This window comes from Marmota monax, unplaced genomic scaffold, assembly GCF_021218885.2.
Source record: "Marmota monax isolate L192 unplaced genomic scaffold, Marmota_monax_Labrador192_F-V1.1 WCK01_AAM20220418_F8-fsc00010, whole genome shotgun sequence".
Classification (NCBI taxonomy): domain Eukaryota; kingdom Metazoa; phylum Chordata; class Mammalia; order Rodentia; family Sciuridae; genus Marmota; species Marmota monax.
The window spans coordinates 16,628,932-16,655,933 of NW_026692321.1; the positions used below are offsets into that span (position 1 = coordinate 16,628,932).

The 27,002-nt window shown below is 39.3% G+C and overlaps 2 protein-coding genes across 9 annotated transcripts in view; one reads left to right on the forward strand and one right to left on the reverse strand.

The window, feature by feature from the left end:
- Positions 1–20,130, reverse strand: part of Atad2b (ATPase family AAA domain containing 2B) — a 141,206-nt gene extending 121,076 nt beyond the window's left edge. For 3 of the 5 annotated variants that reach the window (XM_046441338.2, XM_046441339.2, XM_046441337.2), the window contains exons 1-2: positions 19,563–20,130; positions 453–604 (exon numbers count right to left, since the gene is read on the reverse strand). In XM_046441338.2, coding sequence (XP_046297294.1) covers positions 453–604; positions 19,563–19,778 — 368 coding nt within the window. In that variant the 5' untranslated portion in view covers positions 19,779–20,130. The remainder of the gene's footprint in view (positions 1–452; positions 605–19,562) is intronic. The other 2 variants (XM_046441341.2, XM_046441340.2) reach the window with 2 other exon arrangements.
- Positions 20,131–24,890: 4,760 nt separating this feature from the next.
- Positions 24,891–27,002, forward strand: part of Ubxn2a (UBX domain protein 2A) — a 34,791-nt gene continuing 32,679 nt past the window's right edge. For 3 of the 4 annotated variants that reach the window (XM_058578386.1, XM_046441343.2, XM_046441344.2), the window contains exon 1: positions 25,185–25,383. The gene's annotated coding sequence lies outside the window, so the exon portion shown is untranslated. Of the gene's footprint in view, positions 25,027–25,184; positions 25,384–27,002 lie in introns of those variants that run through there. The other variant, XM_058578385.1, reaches the window with a different exon arrangement.

A 27,002-nucleotide genomic window follows, 5' to 3' on the forward strand; every position in this document is an offset into this window, starting at 1 on the left:
ATGGGGCTGGGGCTCAGTGGTAGTGCATGTGCCTGGTATGTGTGAGGCACTGGGTTCGATTCTCAGCACAACATATTAAAAAAATAAAGATCTATCAGCAACTAAAAAATATTTTTAAAAATAAATAAATAAATAAAACTAGGTTTATTAAGCTAGTCATAAATTTTAAGGACTATAAATATGAATGCCCATTCAAGATCCATTAAAATCCTTATTCTTTTAGTAATAATAGTTTCTATTACACACTATATATCTTTATAACACATATACCTTTTACAGAACATTTGGAGAAAATAAATTTACAGACAAAAAATTATAAAATTAACTTAATTTATATCTACAAGTATTTAAGATACTAGTTGACTTAGAAGTTAAGAAATTAGCATTAACATCAACTCTGAATCACATCAAATAATTCATGAAAAAACAACGAATAAATCCTCCCTTCTCACCTGGTCTGTCCAGTTGTTATGTTCCATTCTTCTCGCTGACCAGTACTTCTCGATTTCGATTTGTCTTTGCAAACAGAATCTGGTTGTTTCAAAGTGCGTTTGGCTGGAGGAGATACGTGGCTATCACTTAAACTCCCATCAACTTCAGCTTTCTGAAAAAGATCATTAAAAATTTATTTATTACTCCTATTAAGAAACAAAATACTTACTATTCTTGGATAATTAAGGAGAGTACTTTTTTCAACCAGTATGTATTGACCAAATCATACTACAAATATAGAAAATATAATTATTTATAAATATAGAAACAAGAAAGGAAGGAAGATTAAAATTATAGCTAGAGGCCAGGTATGGTGGCAAACACCTATAATTCCAGCAGCTCAGAAGGCTGAGGCAGGAGGATCATGAGTTCAAAGTCAGCTTCAGGAAGACTGAGGCCCTAAGCAACTCAATAAGACTCTGTCTCTAAATAGCTGGGGGTGTGGCTCATGGTCAATGCCCCCAAGTTCAATCCCTGGTACCCCCCCCAAAAAAAAATTATAGCTAGAAAAACATATTTCATTTATTGGTTTTAATTTGAATAAGTTTCAAGAAAAGGTGTATGACTGCTTGGGATACTTACATATCTTTCTATAAGATAATGCTTCAAATGTCCTAAAAACTCTGGTGTACACTTCCCAAAATACGGGACAATTTATATTACTATTTATATTACTAATTTATATACATTATATTTATATTTTACATTATATTTATATATTTTACATTATATTTTACATTATATTTATATTATTTATTTATATTTATATACATTATATTATTATATTATATTTATATAAATTATAATACAATTTATATTACTAATCCTCACAATCAGGAAATCAACACTGGTGTAACGTAAAGCCAATCCACAAACATTCAAATTTTACCAAGTGTCTCAACAATGTCTCTCTGATCCAGGATCCTATCCAGGAACATATATTGCATTTAGCTACCAGATCTTCCCTCCCGTGTACCCTGGAACAGTATTTCAGTCTTGCCCTATCTGTCTTTCATGTCTTGACTGTAAGAGTACAGACCTCTCGTTTTCTAAGACAACCCTTCTCTCTGGGTCTAGCTGATGTTCTTCATAATCAGATTTAGGGTACACATTTTGGAAAGAATATATGGAAATAATGCCTTGCATACTATATCCTTCCCATCACTAAGGATGTTAGTGGTCATGATGGCCTGGTCAAGTTGGTATCTGTCAAGTTTCTACAATGTAAAGTTACTATTTTCCCCTTTTTATCTGGTTAGATATTATTCTGATAACTCACCAATATTCTGTTCCTGACCAAATCTCTCCCACTAACTGGGTGGCAACATACTTTATATATAAACAGAGATATGAAAAATAGTAGTATATATGTGTAATAAAAATTGTAATGCAAAAAAAAAACAAAGTACACATATAAAGGCATAAATTGGCGTGAACATACTGTATATACAAAGATATGAAAAATGAACTTTGTATGTGTAATAAGATTTGTAATGCATTCCGCTGTCATGTATTTAAAAAAATAAAATCAATAAAACTAAAAAAAAATAAAATAAAAAAGCTCAGTGGCTGGTAGAGCAATCCTAGGTAAATTCCCAGTACAAAAAAAAAAAGAAGGAAAGCAGGGAGACAATTAGAAATTCAAACAGCAAGGCAGGAGGTGCACGCCAGTCATCCCAGCCACTCTGGAGGCTAAGTTGAGGCCAGCCCCAGGAATTTAGTAAAGCCCTATGCAACTTAGTGAGATCTCAAAAAGGGCTGGGATCAAACTCAGAAGGTTAAGGGTCCTGTGTTTTCTTTCATATAGGGAAGCTAGAGAGGAAAAAGAAAAAGAAAGGTGGAAGTTGATCTCCTAAAAATCAAAGGGAGAGCAGCAGAGGAAAAGAACAAAGGGATTGAAGGTAAGGAGGGAAGGGGAAGATGCTGGGGAGTGACACTGATCAAGTTATATTGTTACATTGTGTGCATGTACAAATATGTAACAAGTCCCATCAATATGTACAACTATAATGCACCAATAAAAAAAAGTGGGGAAAAAAACAGCGTGGCTAATGTTAATGAATGAATAAAGATTCTGAAAGGCAAAAAAAAATACGGGGCTGGGTATGTTGCTCAATAGTTAAGCACCCCTGAGTTTCAATGTCAAGTACCAAAAAAAAAAAAAAAAAGAAAGAAATTTTTAAATTATGTAATAATACTTTATTAATAAAAGACTTTTTTATGATATAATTCTCTAGGCCTTTGCTTTCTCCAACACCATCCTTTAAGAGAGTAAATACTAAAGCTCGAGGTAAGTGAACTAGCTCAAGGTCTAGCCAACATAACTAACAAATGACTGACCAAAAAAGCCCCTAGAACTTTGGCCCTTTTGTTTCCAGTGCAGTTTTCTTTATACTATCTCAGATACTCTACCCTAGGATATTTATAGTCTCCAAGGTTATGTGCCTTAAAGCTGACCTAATACAACTACTCATCCTAGACATTCTTTACTCCAAATATGCCCAATGGCATGGGCATCATCTGCCTTGTAGCTCATTAGAAATGCAGAATCTTAGAGCCGGGCTCCGTGGCACGTGCCTATAATCCCAGTGGCTTGGGAGGCTGAGACAGGAGAATCCCAAATTCAATGCCAGCCTTAGGAATGGCAAGGCACTAAGCAACTCTAAATCAAATACAAAATAGGGCTGGGGATGTGGCTCAGTGATCGAGTACCCCTGAGTTCAATCCCCAGTACCAAAAAAAAGCTACACAGAAATGCAGAATCTTAGGCTCCACACCTGGCCCTACTGAATCTGAAACCATTTTAACCAGATCCACAGGTGCTCCATGTGCACATTAGGCTTTGAAAATCATTATTATATAACATACTCAAAACTTAGTCACTGAAAAAAAAAAAAAAAAACTTAGTCACTGAGAAAACAACATCATGTATTCTAAGCTAAGGTATATTTGTGAATAAGAAATTAATATATATAAACTACTTTAGATCTCCATCTATTTATTTATTATGGAATGCTTGGGATTGAAACCAGGGACTAGTGCATGTTGGTCAAGTGTTCTACCATTCAGCTACACCTACATCCGCTCCTTTGCCAATTTAGATACTCCAAGCCAACATTATTCCTTCTAATAAAATCACTTCAAGACCATCTCTTCAATACCATTCTTTCATGAAACCATCCTGAAGAATCAAACCTAAATTGATGCTTTCCCCCTATTAGCTACAATATTTATATATAATTATTTCCACAAACTTATCTGATCAAGCTCTTGTTTTCATAGTTCATCTGCAAGTACTACAGTTTCCCAAACATATTATGGAAACAAATATTATATACTATGGAATTGAACACAAAACAAAATAGTAAAATATTTGATGCCCAGCAATTTTTAAAACATTCTCAGTACGTAAGTCTTTGGACATCAAGTTCTATTCAGGAGTCAGTCTCAAACTGTTGTCTATATAATTATCTGAATTAGAAATCACCTGTATTAGTCATCACAGCAGTATAACCTGCTGAACTAGAATCTCTGGATGTAGAACATTTTAATGAGGGCCTCCAAACGATGCTTAAGCACAAATTTGAGAACCACAGGAAACAACATAGTTTAAGCATGATATGAGGTACATCATCCTAACTGCTGCACTGTACTGGCATATTTACTGCTCTTATTATGAGAGGGTTTCACACCTTACTTGACTCTATGACAGAGACCTAGGAATGAATTGCATTACAAAAAGCTCCTTCTCTCCAAAGAAATCTAGGGATTTCAGTAAAGCAAATAACCAAGTTGCAAATAGTTACAAAAATAGTTACTTCTGCACTACTTAATGAATCACATTACAAAAGGCTTCTTCTCTCCAAAGAAATCTAGGGATTTCAGTAAAGCAAATAACCAAGTTGCAAATAGTTACAAAAATAGTTACTTCTGCACTACTTAATTAACTTCAACATTGGGGAAAGCTTTAATCTACACCTGATAATAACAATTCACCTTTAATAGGATGATCAAAATGCTCAACCTTAATTTTTTCATCCTCAAAGCACTTTACTAGCTAATTATAACATAACTCTTCCTTTGAGGGAAGGCGTTACTAGTTTCATGACAAAGATATTTCAAAAAGATTATGCAAGCTACCCACAGCCATTTAGTAACCTGTGTCAAAGTTATAACAATTCATAAGTAGGAAAGGTATCTAAAACCAAGGGAATCATTTCATTTAACAAACATTTATTGAGAACCTACTTGACCCTAAACAGTTATAATAATAGTTAATAATAAATTATATAAAATTCTGTTAGCCAAAAATGAGAAAAAAAATGAGAAATGACAACTACTAGTAGAGACAAAGACATCATAATGATGTGGAATTTAAAATGATTATGTAGAGGGCTGGGGTTGTGGCTTAGTGGTAGAGCACTTGCCTAGCACATGTGAGGCACTGGGTTGGATCCTCAACACCACATAAAATAAAGGTATTGTGTCCATCTATAACTAAAAAATATTTATTAAAAAAAAAGAAAATGTAGAGTTTTCTATGGAAATGGAAAAACATTTTGTAACAATTTAATAATAGAACACATAAAATAGTAGAGCATGTTTCAAGGAAGACATAATAATAGTAAAAATCATCAAATGCTACAAGAGGTAAAAGTACAATGAAAGGATATAATAATTCCAATTTAATGTTTGTCCTCAACTTTCATTTTCTGAAATAGATCATTTTCTCCAATATGGAAAAATAATTTTCTCAAGTCTAAGTGTCTCTTAAGGCATACTTTTCAGCTACCACAAATATTGACCACTATTCTGCCACAAATCTTATAAAATTAAGCAATAGAACTTGATAACAAGGAAACAGAGAACAATTTACATTGCTCTGGTTTTCAAGGAAGATATCATGTCCAGATCCAAATTTGTCAGAAATTTAGAATTTGGGTTTTAATCTAAAGACAAAAAGAATAAATCTAAGATCATTTTAAAATAAGAAAGTCAAGGAAATAAGTGAATAAGCAGACCAAATGATTGATATAAGACTTGACAGTCTCATCAGGAATTACAAAAACAGAAACAGAAAATAAGAAATTGGTTCAAGAATGCAGAATAACTAGATTAAAGATAGCCATATTCAAAATAAAGGTAATAAAAACAGGTACAAAAGATGGTTGTTGTTTGGGGTGTGGTTAAGGATAGCTGGAGAACAGTTATCGAATAAAGAAGTGTAACCTGAAGCCTGATTTGGAAAGACATAGTTGGAATATTTAGCCAAAAATCTAGAGAGATGTCTATCAGGTTGTGGGAAATGAAGCTCAGAGATGAAATCAGATAGAGATGGACATGAAACAAGATAACAAAAGAAACGATCTCAGGTAATACACAGAATAAAAAAGAACACGGGGGTAGAAGTCAAAACCTTAAAAAAAATACCTACATTAAAGGAATGTGCAAAGAATCTATCATAGAAACCAGAGAAAAATATAATGTCTCACTAAAACAGCAGGGAGAGAAGGGCATGGTGATGCATGCCTGTAATCCCAGCAACTGGGAGACCAGACTGAGGCAAAAAGATAGAAGTTCAAGGTCAGCCTCAGCAATTTAAAAAAAACCTCTCAGCAACTTAGTGAGACCCATCTCAAAATAAAAAATAAAGAACTTAACAGAATCTGATAATTAGGGTACTCGTAATTAGGAGGGCACTGTTCCCTCTAAGAGGGCAATTTTTTCAAAAAGCTGGGTGAATAGTGAGAAAGTACAGGTAATAACTGTAGATAGAGAGAGTCTTAGAAATATCAGAATTAAGTGAGAAATAAAAGTTTAGTTAGAGAAGATAATGCTATGTGAAGTTAGCCAATCCCAAAAAAACAAATGCGGGGAATGTTTTCTCTGATATAAGCAAGAGGATTCATAGTGGGACAGGGAGGGGGAGCAAGGAACTCTAGACAAGGAGAGGGGTGGGAAAGGAAGGGAGGGGACATGGGGTGGAATGTGATGGTCATTACTATCCAAAGTACATGTATGAAGACACGAATTGGTGTGAATATACATTGTATACAACCAGAGATATGAAAAATTGTGCTCCGTATGTGTAATAAGAGTTGTAATGTATTCCACTGTCATATATAAATAAGTAAATAAATAAATACAGAATTAAAAAAAAAAGGTTTAAAGGGCTGGGGATGTGGCTCAAGCGGTAGCGCGCTCGCCTGGCATGCATGCAGCCCAGGTTCAATCCTCAGCACCACATACAAACAAAGATGTTGTGTCCACCGAAAACTAGAAAATAAATATTGGGGAATTCTCTCTCTCTCTCTCTCTCTCTCTCTCTCTAAAAAAAAAAAAGATGTTTATTAAAAAAAGTTTAAAGAAGTTACAAAGTAGATAAAAGGAATTTCTTTTTTTAAATGATATAATGAGCCAGGCAGATCACAAGTTCAAAGCCAGCCTCAACAATTTAGTAAGACCCAATGTCGACATAAAAAATTAAAAGGGCTGGGGATGTCACTCAGTGGTTAAGCGCCCCAGGTTCAATCTCAGTACCAAAAAATAAAAATAGAAATAAAATGATAAAATGACATGTTTTCCTTTAAACAGAAGAGAAGAAATCATAGGAAAGAATAAGTATTATTTTAAAGAATAAACCAGGGGGCTGGGATGTGGCTCAAGCGGTGGCGCGCTCGCCCGGCGTGCGTGCGGCCCGGGTTCGATCCTCAGCACCACATACAAAGATGTTGTGTCCGCCAAATACTAGAAAGATAAATATTAAAAAATTCTCTCTCTCTCTACCTCTATCTCTCTCACTCTCTCTTTAAAAAAAAAAAAAAAAAAAAAAAAAAAAAAGAATAAACCAGGCCGGGCGCAATGGTACATGCCTGTAATCCCAGCAGCTCTAGAAGCTAAGACAGGAGGATCCTGAGTTCAAAGCCAGCCTCAGCAATGGTGAGGCGCTAAGCAACACAGTGAGACCCTGGTACTAAAAAAAAAAAAAAAGAAAAGAAAAGAATAAGCTGGGCACAGTGGCACACACCTGTAAACTCAGCAGCTCTGGAGGATAAGGCAAGAGGATCCCAGGGGCACTTTACCACTGAGCGGTATATCCAAGTTGTTGTTTTTTTTTTAAACAGAGTCTCACTAAGTTTCTTAGGGTCTTGCCTCTGAAAAGACAACCTCAACAATTTAGGCCCTAAGCAACTTAGTGAGACCCTCTCTCAAAAAATAAAAAGGGTTAGGGATGCGGCTCAGTGGTAGAGCACCACTGGTTTCACTCCCCAATACCAATAAATAAATAAATAAATAGATAGATAAATTTTAACTGATGAGAGAAAATCTGCAAAGAGACAAAAATGAGAGAGAAAAAAAAAAAAAACAGAATAGGAACATTTTCCCCAAAGTTACATCAGAAAGTGTATGGGTGCAATCAATCTTTTCCAATTTCCTTAATAAGACAGTCTTTTTGTCTTTTTAAAAAAAAAAAAAAAAGTACTCCAGCTTTCATGAGAAAGCTCAGAAGTGTAGTGGATTTCTTTTTCTTTCATTTATAAAAAGAATGCACAGAGGTAGTGGTTGCCATGACAGCAGAAAAGAAAACTTTGACCAACACTATTCTACAAAGTCCTGAAACTTCAAGCACACAAAATGTCTTGAGTTTTCCTCAAATATCCCAAGAGCAAGGCTTACTAATTTAGTATTTCTAAATAATCCTAGGAAACATAGGCACAGAGAATTAAACCTGTAATTCCAGTGACTAGGGAGGCTGAGGCAGGAGGATTATAAATTCAAGGCCAGCCTCAGCAATTTAGCAAGACCTAGCAAGACTGTCTCAAAAAAAAAAAAAAAAAAGGCTTGGAAATGCAAGTCAGTGGTAAAGTGCCCTGGGTTCAATCCTCAGTATCAAAACAAAAACAAAACCCAGCCAGCCTATGATAATCTAAAATACAGTTTTCTTCCAGATAAAATTTTCTGGAAGGTAGTTTTGTTCTTAACTTGAAAATGTTACTTACTTAAAATGAAAAAGAGACATGAATCCTGAAAACTGCCACTGACTTGGAAGTAAGAACCAATCCCATACTGCAGCACCATCCCTGACTCAGAAACTACCTCTTAAGACAGAAGAATCACGTGAGGCTGTGTAAATAACAAATACTATACCCACCACCGCCTGACAGTAGATAACCTTCTCAAGAAGAGATACTTATTAGGCTTTGTAGGAGTAATATAATTTTATAAATTTATTAATTATCTTCAGTGATTAATTTCTTCCACAAATAACATTTATTAAGCACCTATTTTTGTGATACTAAAGATATCCAGTGATTGGGCAACCATAATCATATTAAAATTTAAACCAGCGATAATAGTATATTTTTAAATTTTTTTAATTTTTAGTTGTAGACAAACACAATGTCTTTTTTTTTAATTAATTTATTTATATGTGATGTTGAGGACCAAACCCAGGGCCTCACATGTGCTAGGCAAGCACTCTGCCACTGAGCCACAACACCAGCCCCATAGTATATTAAAATTTAACAGTGCTGAAGCCAGGCATGGTGGTGGTTCATGCCTGTAATTCCAGCTACTTAAGGCTGAGGCAGGAGGACTGCAAGTTGGAGGCGAGCCTCAGCAACTTAGTGAGATCCTGCCTCAAAAATAAATAAATAGATAAATAGATAAGAGGAGGAGACTGGAGCTCACCATGCAAGGCCTGGGTGTGATCTCCAGTATACTAAAAAAAAAAAAAAAAAAAAACAGTGCTAACCATACAGGAAAATGGAAAACAAATTTATTTAGCCTCATTGTAGAACAACTCTTTGACTCAAAAACCTCACTTTACCTGAAAGAGAAAGACATGTAGCAGGTCATTTCCTGCTACACTGTTTATTATGTCAAAAACATAAAGACAATCTGTGTACCAATAAAGGTTAAATAAATAATGATGTAATGATACAATGAAATATTAGAAAACCCTTAAGGATAAACTTATGAAAGAATGTACATGATAGTAGAAAATCAACTATCAGTAATAGCATATTTCTGGGTCAGTGGCCCATGCCTGTAAATCCATCTAACTTAAGAGGCTGAAGGAGAAAATCTCGAGTTTGAAGCCAACTTGGGCAACACAGCAAGACCCTGACTTGAAAATAGAAATATCATATAGAATTTGATTCCTTATCTGTTTAAAAGTACACATATAAACAACCCTTACACACATGTGCAATGGTCTGGAAGGAAATATCCAGCTTTAACAGTGGTTACCTCTAAAAACAATGAACTAGAAGAATTGGAGCAGGGAAAGGCTTTTCCTCTTCCTCTTGTGCATTGCCATACTTCCCAACATTTAAATAAAAACAAAATATTTTGCTACACAGCTGCGGTGAAGGGTCTTACATACTCTTCTTATCTTCAGTGCATGGCACAGAGTAGTTACTAGATTATAGCAATTTAAAACACCACTTCCGGGCTGGGGATGTGGCTTAAGCGGTAGCTCGCTCGCCTGGCATGCGAGCGGCCCGGGTTCGATCCTCAGCACCACATACAAAGATGTTGTGTCCGCCGAAAACTAAAAAATAAATGTTAAAATTCTCTCTCTCTCTCTCTCTCTCTCTCTCAAAAAAAAAAAAAAAAACCACTTCCATTTGAACTGTTATTTTTTAAAAATTACATGTCCCTTGGACAAATATCACTTTCTCCCAATTCTCCCATCTAATAAATTTGGAGACTGAATTGAAATAATAAAAAATTGGGGAAAAATAATTAAATATTTACTGTACTGTAAAAATTTTTAACATAAAACCACCCAGGTTCATGAACTTGTGCTGCCAGATTCCCTCATTTGTGCAAATGTCTTAATGTATTTCTCCAACTGTTTCTATGCATACATTTCCATTTCTTATAATGAGTCATTGATTGAGAAAGTGTAGTTCCTATTTCAGTTTTACTTTTTAAACTGGATTCCTTGACCTTCCACAATCAAGTTCACAACTACAATACTCACTATCCAAAGTGTATTATCCAAAGTGTATACACTGGAGTAGCTAAAGGGTGTTCTTAAATTGTAAGGAAATGAACTTTACATCAAGTAACATCAAGATTTTATCCTCTGACAAGGGGGCCAGTTAGCATATGTGCACCAAAAGGGTCTACAGAAGTCAACTTCAGGAAGGCCCAAGTAAATTTCTCCAGCATGCCATCAAAGGTGTTAACAACCATGTGCTTACTTATCAGTTTAAGGACAAAATTTTCTTCCGAGTGCTAACATCTGAACAGAATAAATTCCAGAAGGAATGAAAAAGAAAGAAATATCGTTTACAGAAATTATGAAGAAAATTTACCACAATCAAAGAAAAAAATGAAAAACCACAGATGGAAAGATGGAAGATGGGGGAGGGGGGAGTGAGAAAAAGCCCATACCAGAAATACAGTAAAATTTATGAATGAAAAGAAAAATTTATATAAGCTTCAAAAGAGAATACAATGCCTACAAAAGAAAAAGACTTCAACAGTAATGATGACAATGGAGCCAGGAAAGGTGGTGATCACAGCTACTCAGGAGGCTAAAGCAGGAACACAAGTTCAAAGCCAGCCTCAGCAACTTAGTGACTCAAAAAATAAAAAGGGGTGTGGATGTAGCTCAGTGGTAGAGCACTCCTGGGTTCAATCTCCAGTACCAAAAAAAATTAAAAATTAAAAAAATGTTGCTCAAACTCATTAATAATCTAAGAAAAGCAATCAATAAGCTAGATAATGCCAAGCATCAGCAGGAATGTGGGGGATACAAGAACTCTCATCCACTAGTACTAAGAATGAAGTCTAAAGCAGCAAATCTGGAGATAATATTTAAGTACATGTACTCTCTATTCCATTCCTGGATAGCTCTCAGAGAAATTCTCATACTAAATCCACAAGAGACATTGTATAAGGGTATTAAATGTAGCAATACTTGCAGGGAGTTGGAAGGAATCCAAGTAACTATCACTTGAAAGTGTACAGTTAAAATGCAATGGATGTACTCTATGAGGTACTATGCAGTAATTAGATGGAGTGACTATATATACACAGCCACTAAATGATGAAAAATAAAACTTCTTCTAGAGCTAAGTATGACCTATATAAACTTGAAATACATGACATAAACCGATACAGTGGCTAGGTTACCTATCATCCAAACATGTTAAACAGAAGAGCGTTTATAGTACTAATCATTCTTTCGAGACAACAAGCACAGTCTGTGTTTGGGCCAGTCAAATCAGAACTATCCTGGGCTAACAGGGACATATGATCCCCTTTCCTATTAGTCACTATTTTCTTTAACCTAGGAAGACAAATCTTGATGAAGAAGATAAACTCAATTTGTTATTTTACTTTTAACTATGCTGAATGCTTGGATGTCATATCATCAGTGAAATATAAACCACAGATACGCTATATCCCTAATATAAATTATTTATAGTTATGATCATTCCTCAAGATGAATACTTACAAATCAATTGCATTATATTCATTAGTAAAATTCTGTAACATGACTTCTGTTAACATCTCAACCTCTCAATAAGAGATTTCTTACTGAAAATTCTTCAGTATATAATGCCCATACTTAAAAAGAGTTAAAAATTCAAAAAGCAATCATTCCACAAAGTTGTAAAATAAGACACAGTTTCACACTATACTTCCCCCCTCCCCCAGTACTGGGGATCAAACCCAGGGGCACTTTACCACAGAATTACATTTCAATGCTTTTTATTTTGAGACAGGGTCTTGCTAAGTTGCTGAAGCTGACCTTGAACTTGCAATCCTACCTCATCCTCCAGAATCACTGGGATTACAGGTGTACACAACTGTGCCCAGCTAGATTATTCTTTCTATATACATTTTCAAAGATCAATTTTATTCTGTAATTGATTTATCTTCACCACTTTGGGAGGAGAAAAAGTTGCCAAACTGTTAATCTAAAAAGTTCAATTTTCCTCTATTTTTCTGAAATTACTTAGGTTCCTACCAAAAAAACAAAACAGAATGGCTGACAATTTTTTTTTTTAATTTCTAAATTCAAGTCCAAAACTTTCAGACTGTTTCAATCATTCTCTCCCAAATACTCGAACCACAAAACCAGATCATAGTTGTCACTAACCATAGAATGTGCAAGGAAGTTGGCTGGCACATAATTCCTTCTAACCATAAGTTTCTATCCAATCTCTACAATAATATCCTTTTATTTCTTCACCTAATTCTAAATTTGCCACAAAATGAGGTGTTAAAGACCTTAAAGATCTAAAAGGAGGCAAGAACAGGTATAAACTTCACATATAAGGATTAGAAAACAAAAAAAAACAATTTTAGAGTGCTTCTGGCCCCCTCTAAAACCCAAACAGGAGCTGAGTGTGGAAGCAACAGCCAAAGAAAGGGTGTTAAATCGTGTGAATAAGTGTAGATGTAAAGTTATTAGACTTGAAGAGTCAATTTGTTGTTGTTGTTGTTATTGTTGTTGTTGTAGTTGGACACAATATCTTTATTTATTTTTATGTGGTGCTGAGGATCGAATCCAATGCCTCACATTTGCAAGGCGGGCACTCTACCACTGAGCTACAGCCCCAGCCCTCAATTTTTTTTTAATAGAACACATTTCTGTCTCCCCCACACTAGACTTTACCATGTTTTGTTCTCCACCTGCTTCATCCCAAGAACCATGTCACTTACTGGGGATTCAGAGAAGCATGTGATACAAGTATACTGCACAATTCTAGGGAATGCCATTCACACAGACTACATAGTGAATGGTACTTCTCAATTTCTGCAGCATGTCAGCCCTAAAACAGTGAACCAGTTAGGTATGATGGTGGTACAAACCTGCAGTACCCGCTACAAGAGAGGCTGAGATAGCAGGACCACAAGTTCTAACTCAAAGCCATCCTGGCCAATGTAGCAAGACAAAACACCCATAGAAAGAGGTGAGATGAAAAGAGTCCCACCAAAACATTCAGTGATAAAAGATTATATCTCTAATCATTTGGCATCTACCCAGAAACAATTTATCACGCTAATAATTTATCATATGCATACCATGAAGGTAGGGACTGTTTCATATATCCTCTGTTCTCAAAGTCCTATCATCATGGTTTTCACAAAATGGGTCAATTCCTCAATATGCTTTCATTCAGTCATTCACAAGATATTTGTTGAGCATCTTATGTGTCAGATGTTGGGCTAGGCCCTAGGAATAGAGCAGTTAGGGAGATATAAAAGTATTAAATATTCCACTCCAGGTGCAGTGGCACACACCTGAAATCCCAGTGATTCAGGAGCATCACAAGTTCAAAGCCTACCTCAGCAACTTAACAAGACCCTGTCTCAAAAAGGGGAATGGAAGCTAGGGACATGGCTCAGTGGTTAAGTGCTCCTGGATTTCATCTCTTGTACCAAAAATGTGTGTGTGTGTGTGTGTGTGTGTGTGTGAGATGTCCCTATTAAGAGATCAAAAATCTAAATAAGGGGGCTGGGATGTGGCTCAAGCTCGCTACCTGGCATGCGTGCGGCCCAGGTTCGATCCTCAGCACCACATACAAACAGGGATGTTGTGTCTGCTGAAAACTAAAAAATAAACATTAAAATTCTCTCTCTCTCTCACTCTCTCTTAAAAAGAAAAAAAAAATTTTTAAAGAAAAAAATCTAAATAAGAAAAAATAAGTTGTGCACAGAAATGAAATTAAAAATGCACACAAGTGAAACTTCATTGTATATTGCCTATAAGAAATACCCAACACAATTCAAAATAATATGGTACTTTTCTGAAATGGCTCCTTGAAAAGAAAGGATCATTCTTTATTAGGTGAAGATAATGGTTTGACTCTTTAATTCTGATATCAAGTGGTAACCCTACCACTTGTCCAACTGTTTCCAGGGTTATGGGTTTATCTATAGTGGGTATTTAGAAGACATACAATTAATGACCTAAGAATCTATCAAAGGGTGGTTTAAAAGACTATTGGCCAACCTGAGTGCTGTGTTGCATGCTTATAATCCCAGAGACTTGAGGGGCTGAGGCATGAGGACTGCAAATCTGAGGCCAGCCTCAGCAATTTAGTGAGAACCCCAGCAATTCAGTGAGAACCTGTCTCAAAACATAAAAAGGAGTGGGGCACAGTGGTAAAGTACCCCTAAATTCAATCCCAATACAAAAAGAAAAAAAAGACTATTGGCCAAGCCAAGTGTGGTGCCTATAGTCCCAGTTACTCAAGAGACTGAAGCAGAAGGATCATAAGTTTGAGGGAGCCTGGGTAACTTAAGGAGAGACCCTGTCTCAAAAAAGAAGGCTGGGGATGTAGCTCAGTGGTAGAACACTCCAGGGTTCAATCCTCAATACTGCAGGGCTGCAGGGGAAAAAGAGACAAAAGGCCTGAATAGACTTATAAGACATATTAAATGGATAGCAGGTTCAAGAAAATCTGCTCTATTTCACTAATCTTAAGAAAAATGCAGAGCAAAAAACCAAATGAGATATCACCTTTTACCTTACAAGATGAATATCATCCAAAAAAAAAAAAAGGCAACAAGTGTTAAATAAAGATGTGAAGGGAACCCCAGCACACATCAATGGGAATGCAAAATGGAGCAACTCCCACAGTAAATAGTAGTAGGATCCTCAGAAAAATAAAATAGAACTGCCAAATGATACAGCAATCTTGCTTATTTATTCAAAGTAACTGGAATCAGAATTTCAAAGAGATATCTGTACTCCCACATTCACTGTAGCATTACAAACAAAAGCCAAAATATGAACATAATCTAAATGCCAGACAATGGATAAATGAATGAAGAATATGTATATGAAGGTGTGTGTGTGTATATATATATACACAAATAATATAATACAAATATGCGTGATTGAATATAATTCAGCCTTTAAAAAGAAGGAAATCCTGGGCTGGGATTGTGGCTCAGTGGTAGAGTGCTTGCCTCACATGTGTGAGGCACTGGGTTCAATCCCCAGCACCACATAAAAATAAATAAATAAATAAATAAAAGTAGTGTGTTCACCTACAACTAATATTTTTTAAAAAAAAGGAAATCCTGCCATTTGTGACAACATGAATGGATCTGAAAGACATTATGCTACATGAACTAAGACACACACACACACACACACACACACAAATATTGTATGAACTTATTCATGTGTGAAACCAAAAATAGCTGAACTCATAGAAGAAGAATAGAAAGAAAGGTGATTGCCAGGAGGAAAAAGGTTGAGGAAATGAGGAGATGATAGTCAAAGGCAACAATTTCACTTATGCCAGATAAATAATTTTGGAAATCTACTACACAGCATAGTGCTTACAGTTAAGAATACATACTGTATATACAAAATTTTCTAAGAAGGCACACGCCTGTAATCCCAGTGGCTTGGGAGGCTGAGGCAGGAGGATCGCAAGTTCAAAGCCAGACTCAGCAACTTAGTGGAGGCCTTAAGCAAATTTGTGAGGACCCATCTCAAAATAAAGATTAAAAAAAGGGGTAGGGATGTGACTCATTGGTTAAGCACCCCTGGGTTCAACCACTGGTACAAAAAAAAAGACTTTTTCTAAGAAGGTAGATCTTACATTAAGAGTCTTACCACCAAAGAAAAGATAATAATAATAATAATAATAGTATAAAAGAGGGGGTAAGGAAAACTATGGGAGTGATAGACATGTCTGCAGTCTTCATGGTAGTGATGGTTTCACAGGTGTATACTTTTCACCAAACTCATCAAATTGTATACATTAGGTAGAACTTTTTTCATGTCAAAAATATTAACAAAAATAAAAAACTTTAACCCTAGGGAAAGTTAGGGGGGACAAAAGAAAATAGTTTCAATAACATGCACAACATATCATATGTTTATTTCCCTATCCTATACATATATCATTTGGGGAAAAGGCAAAACTCTACAAATAGCTCTTTGTGATATGGCTTTTTTCTAAAAAGCAGAAGAAATGGTCTCTAGACATAGTAAATAAAATAATTTTAAAACGGAGGGAAAGAAGGAAAAAAGTCAGAATCAAATATAGAGTGAAGAATATAGCCCAAAAGCAGAAAAAGAGCAATACATTTCTTCTTACAAAAAGAAGGGTCTTGCTGGGTGTAGTGGCACACGCCTATAATCCTAGAAACTCCAGAACCTGATGCAGAAGAACTGCAAGTTCAAGGCCAGCCTCAGCAACTCGGCAGGACACTGTCTCAAAATAAAAAATAAAGGGCTGAGGATACAGCTCAGTGATAAAGTACCCCTGGGTTCAATGCCCAGTAACAACAACAACAACAAAAAAGTCTTCAGACTGGGGATGTAGCACAGTGGTAAAGCAATTGTCTAGCATAAGAGAGGGCACAAGGTTCAATCTTCTAAATCAACAACATGGGAAACCCCATTCTCCATCAAATAAGACTTTACAGACAAAAGTAAAGGTCTATTCCAGATCCCATATTCAAGAAGGTGCCTTTAAGTATGCCAAAAAGGGCAAAACAGGAATGCTAAACTCCTATAACATAAAAACCAATCAGACAAGAACACCTAATTCAAAACAATCCACTTCAGGAATATAGAGCCAAGAAATATACAACCTGCATCCCTAAACCTAATAAATTCAGAATTATAGCTATCCTCTTCTAAAGGTCCAATCACTCATACTATAACATTAGAAGTCTCTGAAATATCTAAGAGACGACAGAAATAGAGGCATGTGCCTGCAATCTGAGCTACTCAGGATGTTGAAGCAGGAGGTTTAATTGAGGTCAAGTTCAAGACCAACCTGGGTAACACAGCAAGACCCCTGTTTCAAAACATCAAGCCAAGCCAGGCGAGTGTTGCACACCTGTAATCCCAGCAACTCAGGAGGCTGAGGCAGGAGAATCGAAACTTTGAGGCCAGACTCAGCAACTTACTGAGACCCTAAACAACATAGTGAGACCCTGTCTCAAAATAAAAAATAAGCCAGGTGTGTGGCACACACCAGTAATCCCAGCAATTCTGGAGACTGAAGCAAGAGGATCGCCAGTTCAAAGCCAGCCTCAGCAACTTGGTGAGACCCTGTCTCTAAATAAAAAATAAAAATGGTGGAGGATATAACTCAGTGGTAAAGCACCCCAGTTCAATCCCCAGAACCAAGTAAGTAAGTAAATAAATAAATAAATCTTTTTAAAACTGAAAACTAAGTATTTCAAAGTCAATCCTCAGTAGCCTGTTCTTTATGGCCTTTTAAAACAAAAAAGGTTCTTAAAACAATGTTTCATAAGTATACTTCTAGAAAGAGCTTTCATTCTTCTAGCAATCTAAAAGCTAACAAATGTTCATCTCTACATTAGATTATTGATTCCTTGCCTTTTAACATCTCTATAACAGCTGCTTGACAAATTACCTCACCTTATTCCTCAGGGGGTAAGGACAGCATGATATCCATGAATTCAAAAATGGGACCACAAACTGATCTGTGAGAGATGAGCTAATTGCTTCAGAGGAGTCTTGACAATGCTCTAATAGACTAGACATTCATAGCATGAACAATTGTATGCTCTGCTTGCTCTAAATATTTTATTTGCACTTAAGTATGGAGGACAAATCTTTTTTTAGAATCATCTGAAAATATGATAGCAACAGTAAGTCAAGAAACTTGCATGTTTAGAATAGCTTCCACAATAAGCTAAGTCTTCACAATACTTATTCTGAATAGTTTGCACAACTTTCGCATTAGTTTTCTTATTTCAGCCTAAGAGATCGGTGAATTCCAAAACAGTCTGTTAAATAAGTTCTTAAAATATTTTCCAGACTTTTAGCAAATAAAAGCAAAACAATCATTTTGTAAGATAAAATAAATGTATTTCATAGAAGTATGGTAAAAGATACTGTTGTATGTACTCAGATTCCTTGTTAGTGTCAAAACAGTATGAAACACAAAGAGGAAAAAAAAAACTGCAATCTTGTAAATCCCCAGAGAATCTTAAATATTGCTTTCCCTGCATGACAACAACAAAATGGTGTGGATTTAAAGGAGTATTTTAAATGAAAAGCATTTTCCAGAAAAACTACTTTTAGCCAAGTTAGCCTCTCTCTAGACTGAAGCATTTCACTTGTCTCTAAATTCAGAACCAATCTCATAATAACAAACTTGTCAATACCTTTAAAGTGATAATTCTCTGTGCTAGCTTAGCATTTCACACTATGAGCAATAAAACTTCAAGAATCTTTCAATCTTTTTTTTTTAAGAACTGAATCATCACCTGCTTCTTCAAATGTCACTTTTGCAAGTGTATGACAACAACGATGTTGATTCACCTTTTGTAAACTATTTCTCTATCAAAAAAATATAGACATCCCAGAAACCATATAATTTTGGGATGATGGTGCCCATTAAACATGTTTCTTTCGACATATGTCTTTTTGTGACCTGAAAGCTCCGGTCCCTACTAGAACCTCGGTTGGCTAGCTGGCTGGTTCTCCAGCAACAGTATCATGTCTGATCTCTCCTGCCTGGAGAGGCGACAGCGTTGATTTTGTTTTTAAAGTTGGTGCCGGAGCAGCTACAAACTTTTTTCAGCATCCCTGCCTGGCTGCCAACTGGAGCTCTGCTCACTTCCTCACCAACTTGAACCACCCCCAAACTCAAGAGTAAGCTGGAGTTAGACAGCGGCAGTTGACACACTTTCAGGAGGGTTTGACACCGCAGAAAACTTTCACTTCTCTTCTCCACCCTTCCACTCAGGGACCCCGGCCCTTCGCTGTCGCTTCCCTCTAAAATTCCCCTCTAAGACAGGACAAGGACACGGAAAGCAGATCGTCCTAATGCCCCCGAAAAGGACCTCCAAAGCCTTCTCACCGGACTCAAGTGCTGTTCTTACACAAAAGAACCGGGCCGGCAAAGCAAAAGCGCTCGAGTCAAGGCCCTTCTACGGGTGCCAGCCTCCACCGCACCCGCACTCGCACCCCTAGTCTCCAGCCGCCCGGGCCGCCTCCGCTGGAGGCTTTCTGCCCCCAATGCGGCCAGACAAAGCCCGGGCGGCCCGGCCGGTGCTCGCCAGCCTCCGGACGCGGGCCGCCGCGCTCTTACCCGGGCCTCATCCAGAGCGACGCCGGCGCCACTGCTTCCCCCGGCCTTGGCGGCGGGGCAGCTGGCAGCGCGGGTCTTGGAGGAGCGGGTCCGAGAGGAGATGAAATGGCTGCTGCCTCCGGTCGCCCCAGGCTCTGCTCCGGCCCCAGGCCCGGGCCCGGGCCCGGGAGACTTGGACCCGAGAAGGCGCAGAGAGCTCTTCCGGGTGTTCACCATGGTCCAGCCAGGAGGACGAGGCACACGCCGCGCCCGGGAAGGCAGAGGAAGGCCGGCCCGCCGGCAGGGCAGTCAGGGCCAGCGGAGCCGGGCCGGGAGAGACGAGCCGGCTCGAACTCTCCGGAGCGCAGACGAGGACAGGCGAGAGCAGGGCAGAGGAAGGGAAAGCGGCGTGAGAAGTCAGGCAGCAAGAGGCGAGAACGAGGCTGCAAGTCGGCAGCACAGACCCTCCGCCGGCTTCACCCTCCTCAGCGGGAGCCGAGCGGAGCCGCCATTTCTGCCCCTTTCTCTCTCGTTCTCGCTCTCGAGCTCTGTGCGTCAGGTCTCCAGCGCCGCAGGGCCGACGAGACCGCTTCCGGCCGCGGCCACAGCGGGGCGCTGCAAGGACAGGCAGCCCTCCCCTCGCCGGATTCTCCCTCCTCTCCCCTAGCCTCCAGCAGGCTCCGCCCCCGGCGCAGCGTCAGCGCGCGGCGGCCAGGGATGGCGACGCTCTGGGCTCCCAGCTCAGTGGTTTCCAGGTCTCGTTGGCCTCCAGGCTGGGGGATGGGAAAAGCCAGATTGGTTGCAAGGCGAGTTCCGGTGTGGAACTTGGGACCTGATCCAAGTCTCCAGGTCCAGGACGGACTACCCTATACACCCGCACCATCCCAAATGGCCAGGATGGAGCTAGGAACCGCCCGCATAGGCGCGGGGAGGAAGGGGATCGCTGATAAGGACGAAAAGGCGCTGGCTTAGAATCCCAGAGCTACCTAAGCAAGTCACTGAACTTGAGCCGCACTTTTCAAGGCTGTAAAATTGAGAATGACAGCTGTGATTAACAATAAAAAAAAAAAAAAAAAAAGTTTACACGGTATCTGGCACAGAATACGCTTAAGAAGAAATGAGGGTGGGGAAGATACGAGAACTCTAATTCTCTCAACAAACTGGTGCAGAGTCCTATAACGTTAACCAGATCTAAGGCGGGAGTCTTTTCAAGAACCGGGTTTACCAGTCCCCTACTCCCTCCCGCAGAGGAATTAAGTAAAAGCAGAACCTAAAGATCAAAATTTGTAATGTAATTTACGAAGAAACAAATTAAGCTGTACAGTCAATATGAAATGCTCTGGTGTTAAAGCAGGAATTATCATCGTCATTTCAAAAATTCAGAGTTCATTAGAGATAACTTACTGTTCATAGTGATAGGGGACAGACAGATGTAAGTGGTGGGAACACGAGGTTAAGTGAATAATTCCATAAAATGCAGCCACTGAGCTGACCAACCACATGCTTTTTTTCTAAGAAGCAATTTACCTGCAGCCCTGCCTGGCTTAATTGGACAGGATTTGTCACATTCCCCAAGGTTTTGTCACATTCCCATTGTTTGCAGGAGAAATGCAGGCCCAGAATAATGTCAATAAGAGGAACCCACGTTACCCTGAAAACTTTGGGGCCCTTTTTGCAGACCAGATCTCAAACTTGGAAGATAAGGATAATTCCTCCCAACCATAAAATCGGTAAGAATTTATGGTTAAGGGGCTGGGGATGTGGCTCAAGCGGTAACGCGTGGCATGAGTTCGGCCCGGGTTCGATCCTCAGCACCACGTACAAAGATGTTGTGTCCGCCGAAAACTAAAAAATAAAACATTAAAAAATTCTCTCTCTGTCTCTCTCACTCTCTCTCTCTCTCTTAAAAAAAAAAAAAGAAAAAAGAATTTATGGTTAAGAATCCAATTAGAGGCTGGGGATGTGGCTCAAGTGGTAGCGCGCTCGCTTGAAGCGAGAGCGCGGCCCGGGTTCAATCCTCAGCACCACATACAAAGAATCCAATTAGAGCCAGGCATAGTGGTGCATGCTTGTAATCCCACCAACTAGAGAGGCTGAGGTAGGAGGCCTGCAAGTTTGAGTCCAGCCTCAGCAATTTCACTAGACCCTATCTCAAAATTAAAAAGTGAAAAAGCAAAAGTGGCTGGGGACTTAGCTCAGTATTAAAACAGCCATGCGTTCAATCCCCAGTACCAAAATAAATAAATAAAACAATTAGAACCCATTAACATGAAAAGTGACCTAGAGTTATCATTACCATGCAGTGGAGAATTGCAGGTCTTGATATCATCCTGCTGTCAGTCAAAAGTCAAGAGGTGGAACTCTGAAAACTTCTCTGGAGTCCCCAATTAACTGCAGTGAGTGAGAAGACCTACTTTGTCCCTTCAGAGTGAAACCAGAATTAGGCAGTCAGTATAGAAGGGTAAATCGAGACAGGTGGGATCAAAGAGGCCAATTTTGAGTGAGTGCAGCAAGTTGGACACCAGAGCCTTTCCTCCACCCTTATCAAGAACTTACCCCTGCTCCAACCTATATCGGAGATAACTTGTCCCAGGAATTGCCCCTCCCTACAGGAAGCTATAAGGTTTTTAATGAATGTGTCCTTGGCTTCTCCTTCCTGCCCTTCCCCCAGCCATCGTCCCCCTAGCCACCATCCCCCTAGCCACTATCCCCCTAGCCACATTTGGGCCATCCCACTGAGCATTTCCTAGGCCTAGTCAAAAGCCTAGTCAAGTATGCAGGAAGGAGAAAGATAAGGAAAAGGGGGCAGGAGAACAAAGGAAGCCTAAGACACATAAAAAGGGCAGAATACTTGCTTCTGGGGATACCGGGATACCAGCTATGGCCCCTAATCCCTTCACGGAGAAGTCTGTTGCCCCTTTTTAGATAAACCCTGCTTTATATGCTTGCCTCCGCGCACTTCTCTAACGTTCAAACTTCAACATGTGAGGAAGCAGAACTCATCACCGATAACCAAAAGTACCAAGAGTATCCCATTTCCCTTTTCCTTTCCCTTCAATAAACTCATGCCTATTAATTTGAGCCACATGTCTGAAATCTTTCTGACTTGATCATAAGAATTGGGGTTTGAAGGGAGGGGGGGGTGTTTGTACTGCCTAAATTTCCTGAGAGGCCCCAGTCCTGTAATAAAAGGTCAGAAGATCTTTTTTTTTTTTCTTTTTGGTTCTGGGGATTTAATCTAGGGGGGCTTTACCACTGAGCCACATCCCCAGCCCTTTTCGTTTTTTAGTATGAGGCGGGGTCTCACTAAGTTGTTTAGGGTCTCACTAAGTTGCTGAAGCTGGCCTCAAACTTGTGCTCCTCCTGCCCCAGTTTCAGGAGTCACTGGGATTATAGGCCTGTGCCACCATTACCAGCTGTAGCCTCTTTTTATATGTTTATGAGCTAAGAGTCGGTTTTTTTTTTTTTTTTTTTACCCTTTTAACAGATTGTAAAATTAAAAACAAAAATGTGGTAGAGGCCATATGGGACTTGCAAAGACTAAAATATTTACAAATTGGCTCCATTTCCCCACATACACTTTTTTTTTTCCATTACTGGGGATTGAACCGAGAGAATCCTACACACTAGGCAAAACATTTTAGCACTAAACTACATCCCCAGTCCCCCTGCCACCAAAAATAAAAATAAAAGAATCCTCTCTTCATCCAAGGTATTGGGACAAAAACAAGAACAAAATTAAAAACAGAAGAGCCCTGACAAAAGGCTTAAAGAAATGTTTCCTTGCCCAAAGGAATCAAAGTAACTGCTTTCAATTTCTTTTGCAGAAAGGAGGTTAGGAGAGGTTTTGAGAGTTGAATTCATTGTAGGATTCCCAAATCTCAAGGAACAAGAGACAATTCAAGAATCACAAGTTGCCTTTACCTGGGTGGAGATGGCAGGGGTCCAATCTCAATTTAGACAAATGGAGACTTTATTTGAAATGATTATTGCAATGGGTGGTGGGGGGAGAGACACTATTACAATAAGGGAAGAGGATTACTGCTATAGGGAGAACTGAACTGTCAAATGAAAAACGCACTGACGGGGGTTTGGGGGTTTGGTATGTAGTTCAGTGGCAGAGGTCCTGGGTTCTAAACTCTGCAACAAATCTAGATTTACATAAAAAGAGACTTCAGTAGCAGAGATAATTTCAAAATAGAAAGATTGTTGCAAAGGAGATAACTACTATCTAACCATGAGATACGCAATCAGCCTGGCTGAAAAGGGCTTTTTCTGCATGGGGAACAGCAAACAAGGATAAAAAGACCTGCGTGTGGGGAAGTGGCATGAATGGGCTTTGGAGGCAGTGATCAGCATACTTGATAGGATGTTTTCTGGATCAAAGATTAGGTGCCAGCTGCAAATTGGTGCAGCCGATTTGGAAAGCAGTATGGAGATTCCTTGGAAAGCTGGGAATGGAACCACCATTTGATCCAGCTATTCCCCTTCTCGACTATACCCAAAAGACCTAAGAAGAGCATACTACAGGGACACAGCCACATCAATGTTTATAGCAGCACAATTCACAATAACTAGAATGTGGAACCAACCTAGATGTCCTTCAATAGATGAATGGATTTAAAATGTGGCATTTATACACAATGGAATATTACTCAGCACTAAAAAATAATAAACTCATGGCATTTGCAAGCAAATGGATGGCATTAGAGCAGATTATGCTAAGTGAAGTTAGCCAATCCCTAAAAAACAAATGTCGAATGTCTTCTCTGATATAAGGGGAGTGACTCAAAATGGGATAGGGAGGAAGAGCATGAGAAGAAGACTACCACTAAATAGGGAAGAGAGGTGGGAGGGAAAAAGAGGGAAAAGGGGAGTTGCACAGAAGATGGAAGGAGAACCTCATTGTTATACAGAATACATATATGATGTTGTGATGAGAAAAAGAAAAAAAAAGTGTGTCACATTAGATTGGATAGAGAGAAAGGATGGGAGAGGAGGGGAGGAGTAGGGAGGATAGGAAGGGCAGCAGAATAGAATAGACAATATGATTGATGTATGTATATTCCATGTATGTATTATATATCAAAATGCATTCTACTGTCATGTATGACTAAAAAAAATAAATAAAAATTTAAAAAAAAAAAGATTAGGTGCCAGAAGGCGGCTTGCTTCACTAAAGTCTGAGCAAGTCTGGGCCGCTGGTATTTTGCCCGGATAATGAGTAGGAGTAGTTCAGCTAACCATTTACTAGAGTCTGCGTCTGACTTCGTCACTAGTAACCAAGGGGGCATGCAGGAGTCCGAATCTAAGTCCTCTGAAGAAGGGTAGTCCTTGCAATAAGCCCTTTCAGAAACACAAAGGAGTGGAGGGAATTCTTTAAGGTCACCCTGCAAATGACAAGTCTCATGAAAAGTTCAACTTGATCAGAATGCAGAGAAATCTCTCCAAGGACTCAACTAGAGGTTGAAGAGGAAAGAGATAGGTAAGAGATGCGGGATTCTCAGGTGAGCCCACACCTAACTCCCTGAACTTTCCGCGCCCGGAGAGGAGGCAAGTAGCAGCAGCGCCCACCCCCGGCCAGAGGAGGCCGCGGAGCGTGCGCGCACTGCGGCCCCGCCCCCGAGGCGCGCTCCGCGGGGCTGCGCAGAGCCGGCCCTGGCACGCGCGCGGCACCTCGCGACACCGAGGGAGGCGGGCCGCATCCGTGATGCGGGGCCACAGAGCCTGAAAGGGTGTTGGGGCGGCGACGCGCAGCCCGGAGGGGCTCCAGCTTAGCGGCAGGGGCAGTGCCCGCGAGCTGTGGACGATTGAGGACAGGGCCACGAGGCCGCACCCAGAGGTGAGTTTCCTGGTGCTGAGACGCGTTGGGTCGGGTGGGGGGCCGGCGTCCGCCCGCCGCCGGGTTGGGCTGGCGTCTACCCCGGGGCCCCTGGGGTCTCGACCTCCGGGATCTGGATCCGGGTGAGTCCGGGTCTGAAGACTGCGCGCCTGCGGCCGGGGAGGGACCCTGGCTGTCGCGCGCGCGGAGGCCGGGCGAGGCTCCTGCCCAGCCCAGGTGAGCGCAGACCCCGCTCCCGGCTCTCCTGGCCTCTTGGCTCGCGAACCCAGTGGAAGCACATCACTGGGTTCTTTGGAAAGGCGCTCAGAAACTTCTAGTTATGTGCCATCAGGACATTTTCCCAAAGGCGAACGCTGCAAAAGCACAATCCAGAAATACAGAATGTTTGTTATTTAGGTGGGCATCCCGTGATGGGCACCTTCACCCGTCTCCCCCAACTCACCTGATATTTTGAAGGTCTGATGTTCACTGTTTTCTAATTTCATTTCTTTAATCTGTGTGTCCTTTCTCCTTTTCACTCGCGATACTAGAAGAGTTTATGTCTTGTCAAGAATGCTGAACTTCAGTGCGGCGTCCAGGGTTGGTTCATTTGTACATAATTTGAGATAATTAAAAATACAGGAAACTGTTAGTCTATATTGATTTTTGATGCAGGAAGGAATAACATGGTACTAATATGCCTGATTGTAATTTGGTTTTAGTGGGAAAAGCTCTTTTAAAGTGGATATTGTGTCTTCTAAATACGCTGAAATTTTATTTACTTTTAAGACAATAAATTCAGTGAATATTGAGCATATTTGCATAATACTAAAGTAAGTGGTAGTCATTGGTGGGATCAAAAAATGAGTAAGAATTGTGTGCAGGAAGTTAAGTACAGTTAGCTTTAGTTACTAAACACTCAATGTCTTAATAACTTAGCTATTGAATGTTTTGTAAGTATTATATACTGGGTGCTAGGAATATGATAGTGACAATTATAGAAAGTATGGTGTCACCTGACAACACAGATATTAAATAATCATGCGAATAAATACCAGTACACCAAAATAGAAACTGAAAGCTAAAAAGGGATAATATAATAAAATGTTGGTGAGGGAACATAACAGAAAATCAGGTAGAGTTTTCCTAGGATTGTAATCTTTAAGCTGAGATTTTACTGGTAAGCAGGAATTAGGTGAAAACTGATTCCAAAAAAGGGACAGGTCCAAGCAAAGGAAAGGACTTACCCAAACACTAGGAAGTTGGCCATTTCAGGAACTTAAAGGTCACATTACAACAGTTGGAGTGTGGGAAGCAAAAGGGAACTATAGTAAGATAGGTCAGGGACAGACAGATGGTGTGGGCTTTTTTAAGTAATGTTAATGATTTGGAACCAGCTTTTTCTTTTCTTTCCTTTTTTATTTTATTTTATTTTTTAACTTTAATACAGAAATTCCCAACCAATCAAATGTATTGAGACAGCTATTTGAATTTCTTGTAATATTACCCAAAGGATTTGGACCTTATTCTAAGAACAATGGGAAGTCATTAAAAGGTTTTAAGCAAAGAAGAAAGACAATCAGATTTATATATTTTTTAAATTTTTTTATTAGTTATTGATGGACCTTTATTTATTTATT